This window comes from Penaeus chinensis, chromosome 1 (assembly GCF_019202785.1).
Source record: "Penaeus chinensis breed Huanghai No. 1 chromosome 1, ASM1920278v2, whole genome shotgun sequence".
NCBI lineage: Eukaryota > Metazoa > Arthropoda > Malacostraca > Decapoda > Penaeidae > Penaeus > Penaeus chinensis.
Window position 1 is genome coordinate 7,538,491 of NC_061819.1, and position 27,500 is coordinate 7,565,990.

Consider the following 27,500-nt stretch of genomic DNA (forward strand, 5'->3'; position numbering starts at 1 on the left):
AAAATTGATTGTACTTTCCTTGTAGACATGAGAATCAAGTATACAAATTGGCTGACTTGATCAAAATAGTAACTGATCAGTCATGCTAACTGATCCATAATTCTAACACGTTTTTACTGATTACAGAGGATAATCATCCACCAGCTACATCCGGAAACACACAAAGATCTACCAGCGATAAAAGACAGAAAATCTATGACATCTTTTGACAAGCTCTAACAACAGATAGAAAATACAAGAAATGTAGACCCAAGATATACAGGCCTCAATTGTCAAAAAAAAAAAAAAAAAAAAAAAAAACAACAGAGAAAGAAGAAGAAGGGGAAGAAAAGAAGATGAAGAAGAAAAAAAAGAAGGCTGTTTTGCTCAATGCGGAAACACATGCGTTGCATTTGTAAATTTCTTTACATTCGCCAACTGCTGCATTTTTCTCGATTAAGTATATTATTTTTCCATGAACGTTATACAAGTACCTAAAGCTTTTGCGCAAATATGACTAAAGGAAATATAATGGAATCGTATTATATGTTACTGTATGTAGTCACAGTGTTGATTGAAAAAGAAAGAAAAGGGAAACTGAAAAGAAATGAAAACACTCATATTAAGAAGAAAAAATACAATTTAATGCACCTCTGTGTTTTGGATCTATAAGCACTGTGGATAAGCCTTGTTTATGATTATTTTCTTTTTCACGTTATTATTTTTAAGTTGGTTGCGGAAATTTTCTCTTTAAAATTCCCGCGAAATCGTCACTGTTTTCCTTGTCTCTCTTGCGTCCGAAGCGCATGGTGACTTTGGCTTCAATCTTACGATGGAATTCTAAACTTAAATTTCGGCATTTTCGCTGACTCACAGGGGAATTTAATTATACTAGATAAACATATTAGAATATCAGCATGCAAGGGATAATAATTTATAATGTATTTAAAGTATACTAAACATAAACTTTTCACCGACACAGTTCAAACGAAAAGACACAAACAATCAGCGAGTACAAATTCCTTCAACAAATTGCAAATCTACAAAAAATGCAGCAATAAGCAAGTGTTATACACCGAGAAGATATCAAAGGTGAGCTTTGAGATTCATTATCAAGATCCCTGTAAGAAATATACCCGAATTATCTTAGAAAGAGCAGGAAAAAGCGGCGATGAAGTTTTGTTATTTTTACGCACTTTCTCCATGTGATTTCTTTGTTGTTATTTGGTCCTTTATTTACTCGCCTTTGTTATTATGGCTCTCGTGCTCTCAAAGGTAATTGATTAGTCTCTTGGTTTTATTTTCGTTCTGACATTGTTACGTTTTAATACCGTACCTTCCGTGCCGACAGTGAAATGAAAAAGCAAATTGTGAAGTCAGATGAAAAAAGGGTTTCGTTAATGACAAACGGTAAATGACGAGTTAATAGAGACGATGCTTGTTCTGTACCTGTTAAGGTTTAGTTTCTTTTTCGTATTTGGTGATATTCTTGACAGAAGATCATAGAATATAACGCCAGTTTTTATCTAGTAAGTTTGGCTGTGGCACTTGGCTTTCACTTTAGGAGCTGTGACAGTATAAGCTAAGTGAGTATCCAAGACCCAGAGGAGATAAAAGAAAATCTGATGCAGTGATTGTAGAGAAGGTAAATGCCCCATGCAGAGTGCAATTGCATAGCCCAATATTTTAATGGTGGTAGGCCTACCAATTGATTCTTCTCAGACCCTACAATTCATGTTGGCCCAATTAGGAGTTACTACATGACTGCTCTTCAGACTTTGAAAAATGTTGATTCCATATCATCTATGTAGGTAGTCTACAATACTCTACAGTAACAATGACAATAAGTAACACTTTGTTATTTGTTTTTTGTTTTTTTTTTATTATTATTATTATCATTAAATTTTCTGTAACACTCGGCACCACCAGTCATGATGGGCAGGAATAGGATCCTGAATGCAGAAATAGTGTCCTAACTGGAGCTGACACTTCAATTATGGCTCATAGATGGCTCATTCTGTCCTTTTTTACTGGTGGAAATAATGCTAGAGCCCATTCTTAAATGTCCATTGAGTCTAATAAACTTCCAAGAGGTTTGTGGTAATTCATTATAGTATCAATGCATTCACCAGAGACTAAGTCCCCAACTCCACATCAAAAATTTATTCAACAATCAAAGTTGCTGTGACTGGCTGTGCCCTTTGGGCAGTGCCCAAGGGGAAAAAAGGTGGGGAACTCTAGATGGAACATTATGTATAACAGGAAAGATATGGAATGAATTATGAATGAAAATGACCTATATATATAGAAATATAAGGAGATTGTCAAACATCATCCACATACATGTAGTAAGATGGAACTTCCGCAGTTTCTGTGCCGACCTCTATGCACCATCCTGCCATGCATACACAGATGACTCTTTGCCTTCCAGGATGGAAAGTGGAATCCTCCTCCTAAGGGGTAGTTGCAGGGGGCACAACCTCCATTAACCCCTTGACTACATAAGGCAACCATAGTTGCAATTCACACTCTCCTTTACGAAGTATTAGATGACTACACTCAATGGCCATTAAGAATTTTTCTTGTTCCTTAGCAGTGGGTATGTGTACCCTCAAGCTTTTTTGGCCAAGAGAGACTGCATTCATTGTCCATCCCCTTTGTATAATGCATGTTTTGATAGGTACTACAGAAAGAAAACTTTAGAAAAGGAGATTTGTAATTGATCATAAAATGTGATTAAGTGTGCAGATGAACTTAGATATTTTATCAAACTGAAATATATCAATATCTGTCTTTTACTTTATCTTACCTAAGATGAATACAGATTGCAACAAGTGTTAGGACTGATATATATGTACTTGCAAAATGAAATGCTACAATCTTGTGAAAGATAAATTGGTATATCATAGACATAAACAAATTCTTTTTTTTTTTTTTTTTTTTTTTTTTTTTACATAATGCCACATTTTTATGTTTAATCCCCTTTGGAATGGATGTGGATTCCCACTGATTACATACTATTTTTATCAGAATTTTAAAAAACTAATTTAAAGATATTTGCAAGATAAGATATGACAAGTGGTGATAAACAAAATTGCATTATTACTCACAGTTGGTTTGTAGAATCTATCATAGTAAAATATATAAGATTAATTTTCTGTCATGTTTAAACATTAACTGATTTTGTGGCAAAATGATAATATTTTTTGACTGAACATTAACCCTCGCTTACTTTTGTTCTTATTATCACATGATAATGTGTACACTTTCATTGTGCCATTGCTGAAGTAAGGACGGTGATATGTAAATTCAAGCGCTAACTTACTGTTTGTTTAATTCCCACTTGCAATTGTTTAATATCAAGTAAAGCTCTAGGCCAATCGGAGCTGGAGTTTTTTCATCCTGCGCAATTGAAAAGTTTCAGGAACTTTTTATTTAGAAAATGAAACAAGAGTAGCTCAGTGGCTATTAGGGATATATTGTCAATCTGAAATATTACCTCAAATTTTAGTCTTTACTCTAAATTTATTCATCTATTTGCTCTCTTTCCCTTTTCCTATCAGTAAGCCCCCTAATCCCTTCCTCATTGTTGTCATAGGAGACGGAGACCAGGGTCCAATGTAAGTGAGCATCCCTACCTTAGACCTGAGCCCTTGCCTCAACTAATTTTACACAGTCTTTTTTCTCCCCCTTTTCAATCCTTCTCTTCTTCATCATCCCTTTCTTCTGTCCATTTCCTAAGGCGTGAGAGCCATACTGAAAGGATGAAAGGCTGGTTTTGTGTCAGTCATAAACGGCCTCCAGGAGCCATGGGTACGGTGTTCCCTTGGTTAATTATCTAGCCTTTACTCCTGATGGAGACCCTGAGGGGTTGACTATATCTTCTCCCCATTTATTTCAGGCTCACCATTGTCAATAATGAAGATGTTTTATCCTTATTAAGGGCATTAAGGCTTGTCCCTTCATCAGCTAGCCTATCTTAATTTGATTTCATTGGTTTCCCAACTCCTGCCTTTCCTATGACCACAGCTTTGATTGATATTAATACCTCCTCCTCGGCAAACAACTCTATCCATTCCAAATCATCCACCTGGGTCATTACTCAACCTTTAGAATACACCCCTTTCTTTCTCCCAACTTCTTCCACTCCATATTCTACTGCACAGTCTTCATTGTCTACCCCAACCCTCCTTATTACTACTCTTCATCCTTATTGTCCCAACAGTATGACCTCTCTCCATACCACCCCATCTTCCTCCCACCCTTGTCCCTCTACAAACCTTTTGAGTACCTGTTTTGGCCCAGCCAATTGGGATCAATTCCAACAATGTCTTCAAAAACAAGTAGGCAAACTTTCCTTTCTAAGTCATTCTGAGTGTTCACTCCTTGTCACAGTTACATTTGAGTCCCAAGCTTGTGCGCTATCTACCCTGACTGACCTCACTGGTGAACCTATTCCTGCCCAGCCTCACTTCTCCCCTAATACTTGTACCAGAACTGTTTCCATCTCTCCAACTGACAGTCCTGTCTACAACAAGGACTGGTCAGACTGTGAAAACGACTTGCTTGCATGCCTCGTCGACTATGCAGTGGCAGTCCAGTGCTACACTATTCCTCCCAGAGGCCAATGTAAGTCCTACACCAATATTGCCAAAATTATATTCCGTAGACGTGACCTCCCCCATGAAGTTTATATTGGTGGAGTGTTCTGCCCTGTCTGACCACATCAACCTCTACCACATCAGTGGCAGAAATGTTGGCGTTTTAGCCACCCAAACAAACACTGTTGCTCCACTGCCCACTGCCCTCTATGTGCCCAACCTGTTCATGACTGTTCAAACTGCTGTGCTCAGTCATGCATGTGTGCCGATTCTAGTGGCTCCAATGATGTATTTTATAGGAGCTGCCCTGCCTACAAGCTCAAATCTGAGGCAGCAATTCTCATATTCAAACTAGGCCTCACTCTACATGAGGCTAGACAAGAAGCACATCGACGAGGTTTTTCTCTCTACCTATTCAAAAACTGTACTTCGGTCCACTCCCCTCCCATCTTCTCAAGAAGTCTCGGCATATCCCCCAGTATCTCTTCCCTCTACCCCAAACTTACCTATCTCTACTACCTCTCTCCCCCAGTCAGATTCCTTTTCCAGTCTAAATCCAGATACTCCATTCTCCTACCACATCCTCTCCTACACCCACCTCTCCCTCAGCCTTGTGGACATCTTTTCCCACTTCTCCACCACATAAGAAAATTTTTGTTCCCACACAACTCCCCTCCAGAAACTCTTGAAGACTTACAAATTTTCCTAAATATGACTCAAGTAAATGATCCACTTGCAATCCCTTTATTCACTCTACATTCAAAGTATCTGTGGATATCCATCCTCCTCTTTCTCCAACCCGCCCCAAAAAACACCCAATCCTCTCCTCCTCCATGTGCATCACCATTCCCTCTTCTTTCCCCATTGTCCTTACCACTCCTACTAAGATGCTCACCTGACTCTCTTAACCCAATGCTGCTGGGGAAAATGAAAAAAAAATGGGGAAAATACTGTGCCTATTTTCTATATTTTTTGTGAAATGTCTACCCATAGATGGCTCTGCTAGTGCTTAGTGACAAAGGAGTCAATTAGTAGACCTTGTGACAGTACCTGATTTGAATTGGCGGGAAAAACATATTTTTTACTAGTGCTATGAATATCGATGGTGTTATTTTTATTATAAACATTATAATTATTATAATGTTTTTTTAATTTTAGTAACAGCAAAATAAGATAACGTAGAATATTTCTTAAATCAAAGAGAAGGGTGAACGGGCGAGACAGGCAGTACTCGTAACTGGCTCATTGGTGACTTAGTACAAGTATAGCCATCTATGTTTAAAACAATCAAACAGGTACTAACAGTGGGCATAGCACGTGTCTACCCATCGTACCCGTCGGCAAGGGGTTAAGACAAAACAATGTCCTTCTGTGTATCCCTCCCCTCCTGACATTCTTCTCGATACTTCACCACCATCCCCTGTTCCCTTATTTCTCAGGATTTTTCTCCATTTCCACAACTGTCGTTTCTTATTACCATTTGATTGTTCATTATAGAACTTTTGCAGTTTTCCCATACAGTGTTACTCTCCCTTCCTTGGACACATACTCTCCATTAACCACATTTAACCACATCCTTTTACAAATGCCCACTGTATTTCATTTGCTTCTCCTCTATACTCTTATCACTAATATTCTATCTTACAGTGTTCTACAACCTTCAGCATCTGACACATCTTATCCTGATTGTTAACTCATTTCCACCCTTTTCATCACAATACTTTACCATAGTGCTATGGGACCTTTGATGTCTAGCACATTGATATCTGCTAACCATTAACCATTAACCACCATTCCTGTCTGTAAAGCCAAACCATAGATAATATCTATATACGTCAATAACAATATACATAAATATTATAACCAAGGTATGATTATGACATTCATAAGAAATATATACTCAAATGTTATAAAAGGATTAACATAATTACTTACTACCGTGCCCATGATGTGGAAGGTTTATCATGACTGTTTATTTGTTTGTTATGTGGGACAATGGAACATTTGTTTTTGAGTCCCTGTTGACTTGGATTATTTGGCTTTTCTGACTCAAACTGATAAGATTCCATAAACTTGTTCTCCTGCACCTCAGCCTCTTCTGCTACAACTTTGTCATTGTCCTTTAAACAATTTCGCCCAAAAATCTACCTTTTCTGAAGTTATTGGCAGCAAAGCACTCAAATCCAAGGGGTTAAGATGACTAAATCTGAAGTGATGGCTTAACACGACTATTGTCATTTTAACTCTTCAGTCATATTAGCATATTATTCCACGGTGAGGATGGACCCCCATTGACAGTAAGCAGGTGCAAGCAGGCTAAAGTAGGCTATGTTATGACAATGTAGACTATAGTCATGTCCAATCTGGCACCAAGGCAATGAAAGACTAACAAGGAGAGTTAATATTCAACTTTCCTTGCTTGAAATTTAGCTTTTACTCAGTAAGAGTATAAATGTTCACTTAATTTTCGTGTTAAGAAAGTTAATTCATTGGGAACACGCAGCTCCCACCTGTTCCCACTGACCCCTCCAATCCCTTGCTTATTGTTGTCATGGAGAGGCTTAGGAGACAGGGACTGAGGCTCAATGTAGGGGATCACCCATACCTTGGTTCTCACCCCTTGCTTCAACTAATTTTACATAGTCTTTTCTTCTACTTTCCTTTTCCTTTTCTTCATCCCCTTGTTCTGTCCACTTATCCTTATCGTTAAACTCATTTTTGCCTTAATACTTTTATCATAATTCTCTCTACTCCCTTATCTACCCTTCTCACTACCATACTGCCCTCTACCTGAAGTTTAGCCTATTCATTAACTCATTCCTAACCCTTTTTGCTTCTCTTCTTTACCATAGCACCATATGACCTGTCATATAGCACTTCCTTACCTGGGGCTTTGTCCCCAAGCCTCATGCTATCACTGTATTTTGAATATGCCACTAATGACAATGAATAAAATAAATACTCCCACAGACAGTAAGCAAGCAAAGCACTAGCAGGCAGTAGCTTAAAAGAGACCTCATAGTATATGTTCATTTACTGATGGACTACATATGTTATGTGGGGGTTATTTTAATATTACACAGTTGGAGTACTATTAGCTGTTTGCTTTTGTATTCCATCTTTGTTTTTAAGATTGTTTTTCCTTTCTTATAATCATAATGCTCTTTTTCTTCTTTCTTCTCTTCTCTATCATTTCCTTTCTCTGTGTATTTTCTTTCCTCTTCTTTACACATTGACTCTACTGCTTTTTCACTTTTTTTATCTTCTTCTTTGTTTTTGCTTTTAATTCTTGCCATGATATGAGAACACTTTTTGGTCTTCAAAGTCTTGTAATTATGTGTATCCATAATAGCAGTTTAGTTTATTTGTAGAGTTATGCATTATGATGATTATACAATAATGAGCTTTAAATTCAGCTTCAATCCCTGTAAATGTTCTGAGGGATTGTGTGTCCATTGTAACTTCCAAATTCACAAGTTTCCCCACCCCATCACCTGTAATGTCTTTAATAAATTTGGGTACAGTCATAAAAAGTTCATGGGTGTAAGCGCGTGTAATTCACATTCATAAGCAGATGTCTTGTATTTTGGTATGGTCTGTGCAGTCTGCATAATCAAAAAAACTTTTAGAAAAATATGGTGTGAAATATATTAAGAATTTGTTGCAGAAAAACAAAGGATGAAAGAATTACTGTCACAATTTCCAAGACTGAATTATAAGAAAGATATTAACTTGCAGAGAGAGATAGAGAGAGAGAGAGAGAGACAGAGACAGAGACAGAGAGAGAGAGAGAGAGAGAGTGTGTGTGTGTGTGTGTGTGTGTGTGTGTGTGTGTGTGTGTGTGTGTGTGTGTGTGTGTGTGTGTGTGTGTGTGTGTGTTTGTGTGTGTGTGTGAAAAATGAGGAAACCTGAGCAGAGGTTTTAGTAATGTTGATTATTGTCCACAGAGAAGCAAAACTGGTCTCTCAGAATGGATGATCCCATGTGCAGTATCCTTCACAGGAGGGATGACAGGAATGGGGTAAGTTATCTTTATGTATACTCTCACCTTGAAAACCATGTATTTCTCTCTCTCTCTCTCTCTCTCTCTCTCTCTCTCTCTCTCTCTCTCTCTCTCTCTCTCTCTCTCTCTCTCTCTCTCTCTCTCTCTCTCTATCTATCTATTAAAGATATATATATTTATTTATATATATATATATATATATATATATATATATATATATATATTTATGTATGTATCTGTGTGTGTGTATGTATATACATATATATATATATATATATATATATATATATATATATATATATATATATATATATTTATATATATATATATATATATAGAGAGAGAGAGAGAGAGAGAGAGAGAGAGAGAGAGAGTTTTCTTTTGTTTTATCAGCTGTTTGTTTCTAGTATTAAATACATTTTTTTTTCATGTAGGCCAATGTTATTCAGGATATACAGATATAGTCTTTACTTTATATTATAACCATGTTGACATAATACTAACAAGTCGACACAACGGGTTTTTTTTTTTTTTTTTTAAATAGGCATCAGGCAAAAATCATCCCCCTCTAACTCCCCAATCTTGAAATCCTGGACTTTCGAAATATATGTCAATGATATGAAATTTTATGGTCCTGACGTTTGTGCCTTGGTTTTGCCTTTTTTCCTTTGTGCATATATCTATAATTTTCTCAGAGTGTTGGGGAAGTCAGTGCAGGGACCCTATGTACCCTTCAAAAAAGCTGACAAGCCACTACCTGCTAGGAGACCACACCAAGAGGACCGTCTTCTTTAGATGTCTGTCCAATGAGCATAAGCTTTCCTTGAATTTTACTATGATTCAAACATTACATAAATGTTCATCTTTTAAGTCTATTGAATACAGCTTAACATTCTTTATCATGCAGAGGAAAGAAAAAGAAGTATGCAAGTTGCTAATAGCATACATGTTTTCTGCTTATTTCAATAATGTGTCGTATCATTTGATTGTAATTTTATGTTTATAATAGATAGCCTGTATTGATTGTTTCTGCACAATGTAATATCAGTGTACTGATGATTAATCATATTAAATAATTCAGCAATAAAATGAGATTTGCCAAAATGAGTATGATTATTAAGAACAGGGCTGTAGGGAAACCTTTTAGCAACAGTGCAGTAACACTATTACTGTCAGGAGGAATGTTTGAAAGTCTCATAAGTGAAGACAAGTGACAACCCAATAAAGTCTACTACTACTACTACTACTACTACTACTACTACTACTACTACTACTACTACTACTACTACTACTACTACTACTACTTCTACTACCACTACCACCTTTTGTGTGTGTGTGTATCAGTGGAAATGAGGCTTCATCTCTTCAGGCTAGCTATTGAATGATAACTGGCTGGTGAAGGCTATTCAGGTTGCTAGACATTACTAATCAGCAGCTCACCTTGAGTGCCAGACTAGACACAGTGCCCCCGCTCATGGTGCAGTATGGCGTGTGAAGCATGCATTGAGTTCAGAAGGCCATATCTCCTATACTCAATCTTCCAGTTTTGCACTTGCTGTTTTGTTCTTCCTTAAACCAGAGTAGCAGAGTAGGACTTAGTACATTTAATTCCTCTCTTTACAGACACAGAGTATGAGTCAGTGTGGACACATATTAACATATATTATGAAATGATTATGAGTATGTAATCAGATTCACAAATACTCACCTACTTAGTTAATTAAGTGTTTGTACTGTTTACCAGCATTATAGACAGTCATTTCCTCAGTATATTAATTGGGTATTTATTTAACCCAATTCTGATGAGAACAAGTAATGTTCAGTGTTATTGTTGTTTTTTGTGACTTTAGTTCACACATAGGTGACTCCACAATTGCTCAGCCACAAAGGGGTCAATTGGTAGGCCTGTGTAACCTTACCTGATCTCCCTTTTCCTTGAGTTTCCGAAAAAATATGTATTTTCAATGCTGATAACCTAACTACCACAGACTTATGTTCTGTCTCCTTTAGTTTTTTGTGAGTTTTGTTACAGATGGCCTTAGTGACCGATCTTGATTTCCCCATTCCTTTCATATGCGGGAAAATGTGTTTTCCTTTTTTATACAATTGATATCAATTCTGTTTTTATTGCTATTGATGTTATGATTATTAGATTGTTGATAAAATCTTGGTAACATTTAAGACAATGAAATAATACAAAAGACCCTTTCCAAAAGTCAAGTAAAGGTGAAACAGGTGAGATAGGTAGGACTATTACTGACTCCTTGGTGATTAAGCACTTGTAGAGCCATCTATGTGTAAATACAATAAATAACCTTATATTACAGTGGGCATGGCATATATTTTTTGCTATTCGTGTCGTTTGGGTTAATATCAATGATGATTATTATTATTAACATTATTATTATTTCAATGCTGTTAACACTACTAAAAGTAGTAGCAATGTTTTAAATATTTCCAAAAATCAAAATAGAAAACAGGTTAGATAGGCAGGACTAGTAATTGACTCCTTTGTGACTATGCATTTGCGTAGCCATCTGTGTATAAAATCAATTAACCCATTCGCGACAGGGAAAATGAACAAAATATGATGAAAATGCTGTGCTCATTTTTTATATTTTTTTGTGAAGTGTCTCAACACATAGATGGCTCTGCCTTACCTGATTTCACCTTTTCTTGAATTGGCGGGAAAATGTATTTTTTACTAGTGCTATGAATATCAATGGTGTTATTTTTATTATAAACATTATAATTACTATAATGTTATAAACAATAATAATAGCAAAATAAGATAACGTAAAATATTTTCGTAAATTAAAGAAAAGGGTAAACGGGCAAGACAGGCAGTACTCGTAATTGGCTCATTGGTGTTTTAGCACAAGTGTAGCCATCTATGTGTTAAAACAATTAAACAAGTAAACTCACCGTGGGTATGTATGCAAATGCCATTTCCAGTGGCACTGGGTTTAAACATAAGTAATTGATTTACTTCCAGCAACTTTCAAAACACAGTATTGTTATAGCCTCATGAAATTTAAAGTTAGTTCATTAAACAGGGTCAAATGGAAGCTGCTGTTGGAGAACTCGGCAGCATGTTTGGACATCAGGTTACGAGGGAGGAGATGATGGAGGTGCTGCTTGCTAACAATTATGACCTGAATTCGTCCATTAGTGCTCTTATTCAAAAGGGAAACAGACAGTCACCAGACAGAAGATATGAGAGTAGACAAGGTAGGTACCTTTTCCAGTAATGAAATCTGAAGTATAGCAAATTATCACTTTGGTTTAGACTGTTCTGACATCTTGCAATTTATTATATATTACTTTGTGTGTATTGCTACAGATTTGAGTCGGATTAATCTCCTCATTAGACAATACATCTGGCTTGGATCGCGAGACAGAGCGGAAGTGTTACGATTTATTGTTCCTTTCTAATTGGTAGAAAAACCCACAATGCACAATCTAGATTTATTGTAAATTGTGCTTTTTTCTATCATAGTATCAACACAGTAGAGTGTTTTACCATTCATTCTTTTCTAATTGTATCTGTGTTTCATTCTATTTTTTTTTTTTTTTTTTACATACTTTGTATTTTAATTCAGAGTTTGTGTATGATATTTTTATTTATTTGGTCATCCATTCATCCAATTATTTTCTAACCTGATTTTTTTCTACTTTTCATGATTGTGACTCTGCTGTGGTTTTCACGAGGTAAGGTGACTATGTTGGTGTTCAGTATGACTTGCCAGATGCTTATTGTTATGAATCAGCTCTTTTTTTTGGAAAGTGCACTTGTGAACGGTTGCCAGTGAAGCGCTTGATCAGGGAGTGGTACAACGATATTGTGAAGAAGCGTGGAACAGAGAAGCGAAAGCAGAATGTAGGGCGGAGCCTCGCCCGCTCCCGAAATGTGAGTCAGTGCAGTGCTGACTCAACTGTCACAAACAGCATGGATAGTCATGATATAGGGGAGTCAAGTCAGGATCTAAGTGAGGATAGTCAAGATATCATACCAGATTTCTTTGACATGGAAATGGAAAGTGATTATGAAAACTCATCAAGTACAAGTGCTTCTAGACAACAGACTTCAGGCAACTCAAGGAGCTGTTCTCAGGAGGATGTATTGCCATTAGAGATTCCTCAGCTTACATTGAAGGTGAACAGTACAACAGATTCTAAGTGTGTTGCACATAAACCTGCCTCTTTGAGCATCCCAATCCCCAAACTACCAAAAGAAAAACCAGAGAGAGAATACAATTTCTCCATTCCTCCAGTAAGCTCATGTTCTGCTGTGTATTCTGGTCCTAGTTTGGCATTCCTTGTTCAGTCAAAAGAAGAAACCCCAAGTCCCAACTTTTTACCCCAACCTTTGTCAAGCCATGGAAGTACTGGCCCAAGTTTGTCAACTTTAGCTCAGTCACATCTTGGTAATGTTGTCCCAGGTTTGTCATCTCTTGCTCAGTCTCAACAGAAAAGCACTGGTCCTTGTCAGTCATTACAGGCTCTTTCTCATTCAGGGCAGTCTGGTCATAGTTTACCGACTGCATTGCAGCCATCTTTGAAAATTAGTGGGCCTAGTCTCTCAAGCTTGGCAGAGTCCAACCTAGGAAGCACTGGGCCTAGTTTGTCAAGCCTAGCACAGTCCAATCTGGAAGGTACTGGTCCCAGTCTTAATAGCCTTGTCAGCCAAGAAAGCATTAGGCCAGGTCTTCCAAGCTTTCCTCAGTATAGCCAAGTAAACAATGGGTTTGGTCTTGCTAGTCTAGCTCAGCCAAATGTAGGAGACACTGAGCCTAGTATTTCAAGCCTTGCTCAGTGTAATCAAGCAGGTGTTGGGCTTAGTCTTGCTAGCCTAGCACAGTCTAACTTAGGAAACACTGGGACTGATCTTCCAAGTCTTGTTCATTCAAATCAAGCAAGTAGTGGGCTTAGTCTTGCTAGCCTAGCCCAGTCTAACTTAGGAAACACTGGGACTAGTCTTTCAAGCTTGGCACAGTCAAATCTTGAAGGCAATGGACCTACCTTGTCCAACTTAGCACAGTCCAACCTAGAGAATATTGGGCCAAGTCTTGTTGATCTAGTACAGTGTAATGTAGGAGACAGTGGTCCTAGTCTTTCAAGCCTAGCACAGTCCAACCTAGAGAGCAACGTGCCAGGTCTTTCAAGCCTTGCTCAGTCCAACCAAACAAGTAGTGGGCTTAACCTTGCAAACCTAGCACAGTGTAACTTGGGAGATAGTACATATCCCCATTTGGAAATTGTAAGAGACAATGTTTTAAAGCCTCCTGATTTCAAAATACCACTACTTTTAGGATCTCCAAAGTCAGAAAGTCAATTGCGTACAAATAGCAGTGGTATTTTAACAATACCCCAACATCTCAGCAAAAATGAAACTGGCAAAATGCTCCATAATCATTCTGAAGAAAATGTTCCTGGAGTGCCAATAGATTTGAGGGATGCACTGAGTGCAAGATTACTTTCAGAGAAAAATGAGATTGATTTACCATCTTTAGCAAGTCTGAAAGTTTCCTGTAAAGAACCTTTCATGGATCATTCATCACCTCGTCAGTCTTTTTCTCATAGCAATATATTTCCACAAGATTTTCCATCAAATCCACATTTGCCTCCTGGGCTAAAGGCACCACCAGGACTGAGTCCACCTCCAGGTTTAAGTCTTCCACCAGGTCTAAGAGTACCACCAGGTCTAAAAGCACCACCAGGACTTAATCTTCCTCCAGGTTTAAATCCTCCACCCGGTCTAAAAGCATGTCCAGGGCATAATTTGCCTTCAGAGCCAAACTTACCACCAGGCCTGAATGTGCTGCCATCTCCAAGCCTTGACCCAGCACTTGATTTAAAGACTCCTCAAAGACTAGAAGTTCAACCATTACCCAAAGCACTATGTGATTCAAGAGGCAGTCAGTTTATGAAAGCTGAAAATGGCCAAAGTGAACCAGAAAGTTTGGAAATGTTACTGAGAATGCAAGACGAGGAATTAGACATAGCTGAGGAGATTGATTTACAGGCTGCTCTTGTTAAACATCCTGAGAAGAAAGCAGAAATTGATACTGACATTGAAGAATCATACAGTGTTTTCATTGAGCCTGTGGCAATTAAGTGTGATACATCCCTATTCAAAAGCTCTCCATCACCATTTGGAGAGGTGATGGTCAAAAAGCCCCCACTATATCCAGTGAAAAAGCTAGCTGAAAAAAGCTTTTCTGTTCCCTTTGAAATTTTCAAGTTTGACACCCCATCCCCTGATGAACTTGTACGTAAGGCATTGGAGGATCATAAAAATCCTGACTGGTATAGATTAGTTACAAGGGAAAGACAGAGTAGGAGATAGAAGTTTTTGACATTTAGATATTAATGGCCATTGGAAGGGCAGATATGCAGGTAATACACAGTATATTCTTTTTTACTTTTTTCAAATCTGTTATATTTACATTTTGAAAAATGTAAAATCTTATTAGATATCAAGTGAGGGGTTTTGGTAAAGATGGATTTTTTATGATACATGAAGGTTTGCCAGATATGTAAAGATTTTATGATTTGTGTATTATTTATCACTATTGTGATCATTATTTGTGAAAAGTCCCCTTTCTTGTAACTGAAAAGTATAATTAATTATTTCATGTTCCCTCTCAGTAAGAGTGATTACCTTATGAATTTATCTCTTTACAGTATTTATTTAAGAATTATTAAACCAAGTTCTTTAGTAATTTGTTTACAATTACAATAAAGATGGAAAAGGTACTCTTTCTAGTAATAATAACATATTTTCTAGTTATAGAACTGATCCTAGAGAAAAGAACAGTATTCCTATTTGTAAGAGGTTTTAAGTGTGATAGAAGATTGTACATAATATGTTCCAAGTATCAGATTCTTTAAAAGTCTTCTCATTTACATATCTTGCATATATCAGGGAAGACTTATATTTTCAAATTCATACTGAGAATGAACAAGTGGAGTAGTTATTTTTATTGAACTTTTAACCATAATTCCACATAAGACAAAAATTTCATACTCATTAGTTTAATGTTTTATTTAGGTAATTTTTTTAAATATATATCTGAGAGAGACAAGGAAAGGGCTCTAATTTTGCTCTCATAATTACAAGTAAAGTAAAGTACAGGTATTCTTGGTAAATTGTAATTGTAACATGAACTCTTACAGCTCATTCTCAGTTGGTAATTTTTCTGTTGAATGTAAGTATATTACACTAAGTTCCAAGTATTAGATTTTGACCTGCATGAATTTTGGTTATTGTATTTGAACTGCAAAGTTGACCTGATGTCATTGCAATTCTGGCAAAAATCTAAGTAAATAAAGTTCTTAACTTGCGCAGCATGGAATTTTGGGTGACATTTAAGGTACAAAACAATAGCTCTGAGTCGCAGGCAATGACTTTATGGGAAAATGTACCCACATAAGACATTCCAGTATTAGGGTGATTACACATGATAAGGTAGTATGAGATCTGATTTGTCTAGCTGTGACCTGGTAAGATGGGGTTGAATTAGCACGACATGATATGTAGTAAAACTGAAAGCAATAATGCATTGTATGGTATTGTAGTTTCATGGTTTAACCTTTTTCCCTTAGATTTTTTTTTAATTTGCTTATAGGTTCATGTAGAGATGATGTCAAAGTGTATTTGATTAGTAGAATATATTGACTATGGGTTTGCAAAGTAGATATTTTCAGAATTTTTTTTAGATATTTAGATATCTGTGGATTGTTTGGACTGTATAAGGACATTTGACATGTAGTAGACTTATTTTCTAAAGTTGCAGTGAAATATTTCAATGTCATTGTAGAAATGTGAAATTACTCTCTGTGTGAACTGATTTTTATCATGTTTGCATAGACTTTTTCTTTGAGGTTACCTGTTTTATGCTGATTTCTTTCATATTTGTATGTGGGAACTAAGAAAAAAATATTTGCAAAAAAAATATCTTGAACCTCATAGCCAAAACATTGGAGGAACTTCAGCCATCAGTTTATTTCTTGTTTGTGAAAATTAGGCAATTGGTATTAATTTTTTCAAGTATTGTCAAATAGAAATGTATGGTTAGTGATCAGCAGAATAGTGCGAGGAGTAAAATTCAAGCATATTATAAATGATCAGCTATTCTAGGTAATGTCAGTAAATTGAAAAAATAATACTGTTGCAATTATTGATCAGCTTTATCTACTCGTCATATACTTTTTTGGATGACAGTGAGCTCAAGAAAAAAGTTGGGAGTACAGGTATTGTAAAAAGTAACATGTCTTTTTAACATTCACATTTCTCTCTAGAATGTCACATGCTCGCAGCCATACATTAAATTAGAACCCAAGATTTGAAGTTGATGTAGGATTGTAGGCTTTATATCCTCTAGAAATTATAAATCCACTGTTTCCCGGGGCTTAGTGTAAGTTCTTTCGGTTGGATCCTGTTATGTGTTTGTAACCCTTTTCTAGTACTGTTTGAAAATTTTTCAGGCATTTTTATATGACTTTTTAAGAACTTTGGCAGTGTTGAAGCAGTTCAAAATAGGTCCCTAGGGCCTTAGATGAATGAACCGCAACTTGTACTTAAAAGCAAATACATGAACACTAATGTGTCAATGATAATATTAATAAATCAATGAAGTGAAGTACAACCACCTCATAAGGGTAATCAAAATTTCAAGGAAAATACCAGAATTTTTATAGGTGTACAAATATTGCAACATTGTGATGTATGTGTCTTTTGATGGTTATTAATAGTGTGGTTGTATTTCATTTACTGAATTCAAGGTCTACAGGCATAGTTAGTCCTCTGCCAGTATTCCTTTTAATAAACCTCTCTTCTAGTAGTGTTGCTGATTATTGCATAAATTGGTCAAAGGATTTAGTTTTCCATTGACTAATTGCATTGTAAAGCAGAAGGAGAGAGAAAATCCGGAGTGAAATGGCTTTTGGAAAGATTCCTTATTATTGTGCAAAGTTTTCCTTGTTTTAAAGAAAATAGTTTGTTACAAAATGTTAAGAAAGACAGAAAAAAAAATAAAGACTGCTTGGACTATACCTCAGAAGTAAAGAACTTCAGATAGGTAATGGATATATTTTTAGTGTGTAAACTTTGCATCTTAGATTTGTACAAAACCACTTAACAAGAGTACTAATGTTGTCCGTACCTTCATGTATTTTGATTTTTAGGATGTAAATACTTACCCTCAATATGATTTTTTGCGTGATTTTATGAAGCATTTAAACTTTGTACCAGATCTATGAGACCTCTCATTTCCCTCCTTATATATACATACACACATGTGCCTTCATTCACAATCATATATATACTTGGGCACATCACATACCCACACCCACACCATACACACACCACACACACACCACACACACACCACACACACACAACACACACACCACACACACACCACACACACACACACCACACACACACACACACCACACACACACACACACCACACACACACACACCACACACACACACACCACACACACACACCACACACACACACCACACACACACACACCACACACACACACACCACACACACACACCACACGCACACACACACACGCACCACACACACACACCACACGCACACACACACGCACACACACACCACACGCACACACACATACACCACACACACACACACACACACACACACACACACACACACACACACACACACACACACACACACACACACACACACACACACACACACACACACACACACACACACACACACACACACACACACACACACACACACACACACACACACACACACACACACACACACACACACACACACACACACACACACACACATACACACACACACACACACACACACACACACACACACACACACACACACACACACACACACACACACACACACACACACACACACACACACACACAAATGCACACATACAAACACACATGCATACATACACATACACTTACACACATAAGAGCACACATACACTTACACACATACACAAATGCACGCACACAGACACACACACACACACACACACACACACACACACACACACACACACACACACACACACACACACACACACACACACACACACACACACACACACTTCACACACTTACACACTTACACTTACACACATAGGAGCACACATACACATACACTTACACACACAAAAGTACACACACACACAAATGCTCTCACACACACAGAGTTACTGTTTGATTACTATGTGTTATAGTTTTAATTTGGCCAAGACTCCGTCCATGTAAACTTTAAGGGTTTTTCAACACTATAGTGTACATAGTAACATTGAAGACCCTTTTTTATATATATATATATATATATATATATATATATATATATATATATATATATATATATAAAGAGGCATTTGCATTCTTGCAAAACAATGTTAAAATCTGTTCTCTTTTTTGAGTGTATTCCCATGATTTGGTTTCATACTGTGTTTTGATGACTGCATAAGGAGTAAGAAAAGTTTAGAAAAGACAATGATTTTGTGTGATGTGAAACTATAGTCATCGTAAGCATTATTTGTGCATATTAATGATTATTTAAGTCACAATATGAAAGATACTTTCTGTTTGTAGGTAAATGTTTGTTTATTTATCATTTAGTTTTTATGATGAAAGATTTACTTAGAATTTTATGCTGTAGATACACTACATTTGTGGTGACTTTTTTATGATCATTAATTAAGTTGTTCAATTATTTCCGGTTGAATATGACTGGCTGTTTGGTGTCAATATTTCTTTAATATACACTATGAATCAGCACTGCCTGTTATATTCCTGTAGATTGTAAGGAATTGAGTAGCAAGGTTATACTGTGGTTAGTTTCATTGTAAATATTTTTATTTTATTTTATTTTTATTTTTTTTCAAGAAAATAATACTATATAAGATCATGAGAGGAGGAAATATTTTCACAAGAATTACAAAGTAAATAATGATTTTGATATACAAATCAGCATCACATTTACATTATATATGTATATATCCTATGTACTGTAACATAAGTGCATTTTATTTTACAGCTGTTGCAAATATATTGGCATTTGCAGTTTTACAAAGGACTTCCTTCTATTTACTTTCCATCTGAGTATTAAGAATCAAGCTTAAGGTTCAGTGTTATGGTCACAAAAGCAGTTTTAAAGGTTATTGCACTGTAGTCTGAATTGTATGTAATGATTTAAGTGAATTTTTCCTTCAAAAGGGTAAAATGTTTAAATAATTAATGTTTATGAAGCTTATAATAATACAGCAATATAAGGTTAGAGTTTAATGTACCTGTATATAGTACCTGCATTTCAGGCACTTTTTTATGAGAATAAAGATATTTGGAAGCAGTGACTTTTATATTCTTATATAGCTGTGTGGTGGTTGTTAACAGGTGAAAAGCAAAGTTTGAACACTACATTACCTTACTGTTGAAAAAGGATTAATGCATTACGCAGCAAGAGGAACTCTGGCCACTAGAGTTGCTGTATATTATTGGTACAACTTAATGGAAGTAGAATTTTACACAGTTCATTTTAAAGTTGACTTAACCCAATTGGCATGTATGACAAGAATACATGCCATGCCCAATGTAATACAAATTTATTTATTATATTTACACATAGATGGCTCTTCAAGTGCTTAGTCACCAAGGAGTCAGTCCTATTAGTCCTACCTATCTCACCTGTTTATCCTTTTCCTTGACTTTTGGAAAGGGTCTTTTGCATTATTTCATTGTCTTAAATGTTATTGAGATTTTAATAACATTTTAATAATCATAACATCAATAACAATAACAACAGCATCAATATCAACTGTATTAACCCCTTGCCAACGGGTACGACGGGTAGACACGTGCTATGCCCACTGTTAGTACTTGTTTGATTATTTTAACACATAGATGGCTATACTTGTACTAAGTCACCAATGAGCCAGTTACGAGTACTTCCCGTCTCGCCCGTTCACCCTTTTCTTTGATTTACGACATATTTTACTTTATCTTATTTTGCTGTTACTAATATTAAAAAACATTATAATAATTATAATGTTTATAATAAAAATAACACCATCGATATTCATAGCACTAGTAAAAAATACGTTTTTCCCGCCAATTCAAATCAGGTACGGTCACAAGGTCTACTAAATGACTCCTTTGTGGCTAAGCACTAGCAGAGCCATCTATGGGCAGATATTTCACAAAAAAATATAGAAAATGGGCACAGCATTTTCCCCATTTCTTGTTCATTTTCCCCCGGCGTTAAAAAGAAAAACACATTTTGTCACCAATTCAAGGAATGGAGATATCAGGATCAGTCATTAGGGCCTACTGATAGACTCCTTGCTAGCTTAGCACCTGTGGAGCCATCTGTATCTAACAACATTCACGATAAACTACAGGGGACAGAACATAAATCCAAGGTAGTTTGGTTAAATGAAGCAGAAGGTTAAGGCCTGTATAGTCTCTATACATCCTTAGCTCATCTAATAGAATAGGATGGCCTTTTGTTTTTATAAATTTTTCATTTTAACTTTTTTTTTTTTTCATTCTTACTAAAACTATTACTGTCTTACTGTTAGGAATATCCATTATTCCCCAAGTACTATCAGCAGAGGCTTTGTCATTTGCAGTTTATGCTTTAAAACCACCATAAACAATGTCAGGAAGAATTATGTATTACCAGAATTGACCCATTGGTAGACAATGATCCTTCACTTAGGTGCAAATAACATTTGGTATGTTATTGATTTGGAATAGTGCTTTGTGAAGCATAACTAGACCTTTTTATAGGATAGACAAAAAGAGAGATTGGTAGATAAATATGTATATTTTTTCTATCTTGCAAGGCCTATATATACATATGTAGATTTATTTATTTAAATTTTTTCTGCAACATCAACATCTAAATGCCCTGAATCCCCTGCCCGTTATTGTCGTGGGGGGTTAGTAGACGAAGACTGGTACCCAAAGCTGGGGAACGCCCCTGCCTTGGGTCTCGGTCCTTTTACCCCTCCTGCTTTTTTGCTTCTGTCCCTTCCCCAACCCCTTCTACTATTCACTTCCTAAGGTGTGAGAGCTGTGCTGAAAGGATGAAAGGCTGACTTTGTGCCAGTCCTGAATGGCCTGAGGGAGCCTTGGGCACAGTATTCTCGTTTTAGTTGTCTAGCCCTTACCCCTCAAGGGGACCGTGAGGGATGGACTGTTTCTCTCCCCATCATACTCCAGATTTACCATGGCCAATAATGAAGATGTTACACTCTCAATTCCCCGACCCCATGCTCTCCTTTGACCACAGCTCCAAACATTGCCTACTAGTACATTACCCACCCAAGGCAACATACAATCTCCAGGAGACATTCCTACTCTTCCACATGCCTCTACTACCCCCATTTCTACAACTATCTTAAATACTCTAATTAGCCCAGCCAAATGGAACCGATTTTTTGTGATCCCTCCCACAGCTCCCTACTCTGACAACACACTTCTCTTCCAGCAATATCTCCAAAATCAAATATGCAAAGTCTCTTTCTAAGCTGACCCGACCATCTCATCACAGTAACATCTGAAAGCCTAGCTATAGCATTATCAACTCTAACTGATCTCTCTGTAACCTCATTCCTGCAGAACCTCATCCAACCCTCAATACTTGCACTGGAACTGTCTCTATCTCCCCAGCAAACTTCCCTATCCATAACAAAAATTGGTCAGACTGTGGAGAAGACTTACTTGCCTGTCTCACAGAATATGATGCAATATCAGTACAGTGATACTCCATTCCTCCAGAGGTCATCGTAAGAATGCCACTAACATTACCAAAATTACTCTCCCTTTAATCCCTTCCTGTCTGACCATATCAACCTCCTCCCCGTCAGTGCCAAAATTGTTGGTGTTTAGGACATCCTGCCAACCACTGGATGTCCTAAACATTTTCTGTGCTCAACCTGGTCATACTCAATCAAAATGTTCTGTACAGTCATGCACATGTGCCAACTGTGGTGGCCCTCATAATGTATTTTATAGGGGCTGCCCCACCTACAAATATGAGTCTGAGGCAACTCTGATTCAGACTTATCACACTCTACATGAAACCAGACAGGAAGCATGTTGACAACATTCCTACAACCCAGTCATATTCTTTTACCATCCTAAACCCAGACACTCCAATCTCTACTCAATCAAATTCTTTTGCCATCCTAAATCCAGACACTCCAATCTCTACTACAGCCCAAACATCTTCCCCTCTCCCTCTCCCTCCTCGCACTACCTGTAGCAGACACGACTAAATGTTCCACCCTTTCTTCTCCTTCCACACACTCGCCTCCACCTACATTTGCCTCTACTCCTTAGACACCAGTCTCCTCTTTCCCTCTCATAAGAAAACCTTTGCCTCACAAAACTCCTCAACCAACTCCTTTACAGAAACTCTTGAAGATATTCAAAACTATCTGCTCGAATCCCAAACTGACACCCAAACCCCTCATCCACCCTCAAATTCCACAACTCCCACTCCCTCCACACTCATATTTTCTGTTGGTGGTAGGAAGTTATTTATAGGCCTAAGGTAACATGAGCACCATCTCAACTCTTATTTGTCTGATCACTCACTAGTCACCCCTTTGTATCAATATGGTTAACCCCTTCTTCGTAAGATCAATGGAACTTCATACTCCCACTACATCAAAACAATTCCTGACAATTAGGAAAGGGTTCTCAATTACAGTCATTGCCTGCTAGACGACTCATTATAGCTTATCCCCTACTGGCAGACTGGAACCTTTTTCAGATTTTCTGAAACTAAATAATATTTTGTTAACAAGGAAATGTACACTAGAGTATGTCAGATCTTAAGTCAGTTTTTGAAAGCGAGGGACTAGGGAAAATAAAAGTACTGGCACTAATTATATGTATATAAAAACTAGATACCTGCTCAAAAAAAATTGGTACAATCTTGTACCATAATTATGCATAGAGTAAAAGCAATAATTCATTTTCTGAGGTTACTGAATTTTTATAGTAACTCGTGCTAACTATCTTTGAAGAAGTAGAATGACACATTAGTACATATTAGCAGATGATAGTTTCTCCATAGGTTTTCTTTATTTGTAACCTTGTGGATACAAAAGCACAGAAGTCTTACTTAATAGAGTACTTAATATTTAATTCTAACTCTTAAGTACCAGCTATTCCCCTTGTGTGACATTCTAAAACACTTAAATAATGTAATTACAATGTGTGTCAAGAAAAGTAAAGCCTGGAAAGGAAATTATAATAGAGATAGATAACTTTAAATCAATTTAATGCACTACAAAAGAGCACCATCATTCATTCAATATTCAGTGTTATATATAAGCAATTGCAGTATAAAATATTTATTTTAAAAATATAACAATACCACAATGGAACAATTAATGAACAGTATTTAAACACCATGAAATAATTATTTTTTAAAGTATTTAAAATTAAATAAGAACATTGGCCAATCTTTCATAAAGTTTTAAAATACATGTATTTCATTTTTCACTACCTAAAGTGTTTTGATATCAAATCTCATTCATCCTAAATAGACCCAGCTAACTAATATTAGGTCCATCTGTAGTAAGAGAAGATTAAGTTACAAAGAAGTCTTGTAAAGGGTTCCTTTACATTCGGTCAATGTCAGCTGGATAGGTTTGTCGAGCCTCACTTCCTTTCGATCATTTTCAGCTTAAGAGGTTTATCAGGTGTCACCACAATATTCATGATGGGATCAAGGTCTCCATAATGCCACTCCAACCGGTACTTGTGAAGCAACTGAAAATAAAGGGAAATTGTGAAATTTTCAAGAAAAACTCTTCCTTAGTTCCTCCTTGTGACATGGCATAATTAAAGCATGAAAAATATATCCTAATTTAACTCGAAAATGAATCATTTCTAGCTGGCAAAACAGCATTAAACCAGGACTTACTCTAGCAACAATAGTGTAAGACTCTTGCTCAGATAACCTGCGTCCTACACAATTCCGGAGACCTGTGCTGAAAGGTATAGAAGCATAGTGATTGATAGAGCCCAGTGGGTGATGACGCAACCAGCGTTCAGGCTGGTATTCTGCAGCTCTCGGGAAGTGCTCATCCTGTGTCCCCGCAATGTTCAGCATGATGTTCACAGTGAACTGAAAAACAAAGGGGAAATTTGGATTATTTAACAAATATGCATGGATGTGGTCTACCTCTATCTCCCCTTCTATATAAACATATATTTAGACGGTAATATTGTAATGATCATCTGTGAAAAGAATTCACCGTGATGAAAAATATTATTAAATATTCTACCTGATACAGATCATTAGAATACAGAAACTATATAAAAAATTTACTAATGAGCAAATACAGTTCTATGATTAATATACATCTATATGGGAAAATATAAATCATTAATTAAACCATGTATCTACCTCTATAATCCTATTCACCAGAATCATGGATTTCCTCATAATAACTGATGGGCTTTTTCCCACAATTTTTTTCATTAGCAGATAGTTATAGGTATTGCCTACTAATATATCAGGTACTATTTGGCAAGTTTCCTCCAGATGTACCCATGATATCCCCTCCCAAAACCCCATTCCTCTTGAAGGCTTTCCTTTCTATGGTGTTTTCTTCTCATGAATGGAATACAGTGAGTGAACAGCAATGCTAGTACTATATGGCATCTTAATTCATTCAGCCAAATCCCCCATCCCTTCCTCTCCTACATTCCCTCCTACTACACTCCATCCTATAGTCAGCCACAGGTGATGTTGTAGCCATATTGAGCGGCAACATCACCCTTTGCAAAGTGGAGGCACTATCAAATAAGTTAAAATAATGAATGATCTAATTACTGCATTTTTCTGCATCTTTCTCAAGGAACAAAGATTGCCATGCATTACTCAACAATATCTCATGGGAGGAGGTTCATTTGAAGTGTAAGCACTCATTATCAGCTACTTTTGCATCACATCAGTTTATTGAATTCTTTATAAATATTCAGGAAAGTGATATGGACAGATGAAGTAACATTGCAAGTGAATGATCCTATCATTCACAAAAGCTGGTTCAAACCATGTTCATCCTAAGGCATTCATCAAGACTTTAAAACATCCCTTTCTCGCCTCAAGGATCTTTGTCAGTGTAAATAGTGAACTATAACATTATCATAATATTAAAGTGGTGGAATATAAGTGTGTTTCATTACCCATTCCACCACATGTATTTATTCCAGATGCATGTGATACTTTCTTGAACGAGAACAAAGTATAAAGAATAAACAAGTGAGAAATATCACAATAAGGATGTGATCAAAGTACTATGTAATGAAAAAGTAACTGCTCCATATCAATTAGGTAATTACGATATAAGAAATAGTGGAATGGTTACAGGGGTACTTTTGGGTATGGTACAACTGCAAAGCTAGTTCTCCTTCCACAGGGGGTAGACTGTTACCAGAGAAACTTATCATCTGCTTAATGAACACTTAGAACATGCATTTGAGAAAACTAGATGGGAGATTCTGCAGCAGGACAGAGAACCTCCACTTGGTGCACATCAAAGAGTGGCTTGGATATTCGCAATAAAGTGGATTCCTGACTGGCCAAGCAACTAACCTGAACACTAAACTGCATAGAGTTGACATCTCCAAATTAAACAAATTAAAAGCATAACTGCCAAATACTTAAGATTCCCTCAAACCAAATCTTTTGCATAATTTTCAAATAGTGTCCCAAAGAGTATACAACAGGTCTTGTACTGAGGTAGCTGTTCAATCAGTTATTAGTTTTTATTGTAGTATGTTCAATAATGTTTTCACATATAACCAGTTTACTTATAGCCTCCATATTTTTATCTATAACCATATAATCTTGACTGTCTGAGGCAGCAATGACACCTTTACAGAATCCATTACATACCATGAAGTTACCACCTGGTATATCACCATTTTTACTACTTATATTATATATCCAGATATAACAAACCTAAATGTACAACTTATTGTTACATACGATAAAAAAATAATAATAGTAAATAAATAAATAAATTTCAATATTTTAACTTTTACATCTATAGTAATCTATCCTCATTTTCTTTCATGTGTGGTGGGGTAACTACAATAATTATTTCAACATGACATGCTATCAAAGCTCTATGTATTTGTTATGTCAATGAAATTTACATATTTTTGTGTATAAAATTGATCACTTGAAATGCAAGCCATTAATATCTGTCTTACTGAAACTTAATTAATCAGACTTTTTCTGTGAATGGGGAAACAGGCAGAGTGAAGGAACATTTGTAGTTCTTGGGGCTTATTTGTGAACACTTACCCCCTTTGGCACAATATAACCACCAAGTACAGTATCTGCATACAGCTTTCTCATGGTCAAGATTGCAGGTGAATTAGTCCTGAAATGCATATTTTAAACAATCAGAAATGTTTTGCCTTTTTGTATTCTCAAATGCTGGCAGAAGGGGAAAAATAACAAAATTGAAAAATTAAGAATCCAGATGTAAATTTACAAAATAATTGTCTGATTCTATAAAATAAATACTACATCTACAGTACAGTCTATTATTTCCAATCTTCTCTTAATATGTTCATATTATCTTTCCATTCATTCACTAAAGTACAAGTGGAAACTTGTAGAAGATCAATTACCAAGAAAACTTATTTACCGTAGAGTTTCCTTGACACAGGCTTTTGTATATTTCAGGTCACCCATATGCTGGGGAGTCAGCAGCTCCTGTCCATCCCCAAGTACAGCATCTAGTTCATCATGGAGCTTGGCTTGCTTCTCTGGGTTCTGGGCAAGTTTTACTAGAGTAAAGGCCACAGTCATGGCTGTCTGTGAATTTCA

General features: G+C 36.5%; 2 protein-coding genes across 6 annotated transcripts in view; one reads left to right on the top strand and one right to left on the bottom strand.

Moving 5' to 3' along the window:
* The first annotated feature begins 1,179 nt into the window (after window positions 1–1,179).
* On the top strand, window positions 1,180–17,970 carry LOC125025105. Its single transcript, XM_047613025.1, has 4 exons — window positions 1,180–1,254; window positions 8,528–8,601; window positions 11,640–11,814; window positions 12,300–17,970. The coding sequence occupies exons 2-4, from the start codon at window positions 8,551–8,553 to the stop codon at window positions 14,930–14,932; spliced, it is 2,859 nt and encodes a 952-aa protein (XP_047468981.1). The 5' UTR covers window positions 1,180–1,254; window positions 8,528–8,550; the 3' UTR covers window positions 14,933–17,970.
* Window positions 17,971–23,984: 6,014 nt separating this feature from the next.
* LOC125025112 (probable cytochrome P450 49a1) overlaps window positions 23,985–27,500 on the bottom strand; it is an 18,456-nt gene continuing 14,940 nt past the window's right edge. For all 5 annotated transcript variants that reach the window (XM_047613067.1, XM_047613048.1, XM_047613038.1 and 2 more), the window contains exons 8-11: window positions 27,319–27,488; window positions 26,970–27,048; window positions 24,576–24,779; window positions 23,985–24,421 (exon numbers count right to left, since the gene is read on the bottom strand). In XM_047613067.1, coding sequence (XP_047469023.1) covers window positions 24,311–24,421; window positions 24,576–24,779; window positions 26,970–27,048; window positions 27,319–27,488 — 564 coding nt within the window. In that variant the 3' untranslated portion in view covers window positions 23,985–24,310. The remainder of the gene's footprint in view (window positions 24,422–24,575; window positions 24,780–26,969; window positions 27,049–27,318; window positions 27,489–27,500) is intronic.

Coding starts and splice junctions, on each gene's coding strand:
- LOC125025105 (XM_047613025.1), top strand. CDS start 8,551: ATGGATGATCCCATGTGCAGTATCCTTCACAGGAGGGATGACAGGAAT. Junction 8,602..11,639: donor GGAGGGATGACAGGAATGGG/GTAAGTTATCTT, acceptor TTCATTAAACAG/GGTCAAATGGAAGCTGCTGT. Junction 11,815..12,299: donor AAGATATGAGAGTAGACAAG/GTAGGTACCTTT, acceptor TCACGAGGTAAG/GTGACTATGTTGGTGTTCAG.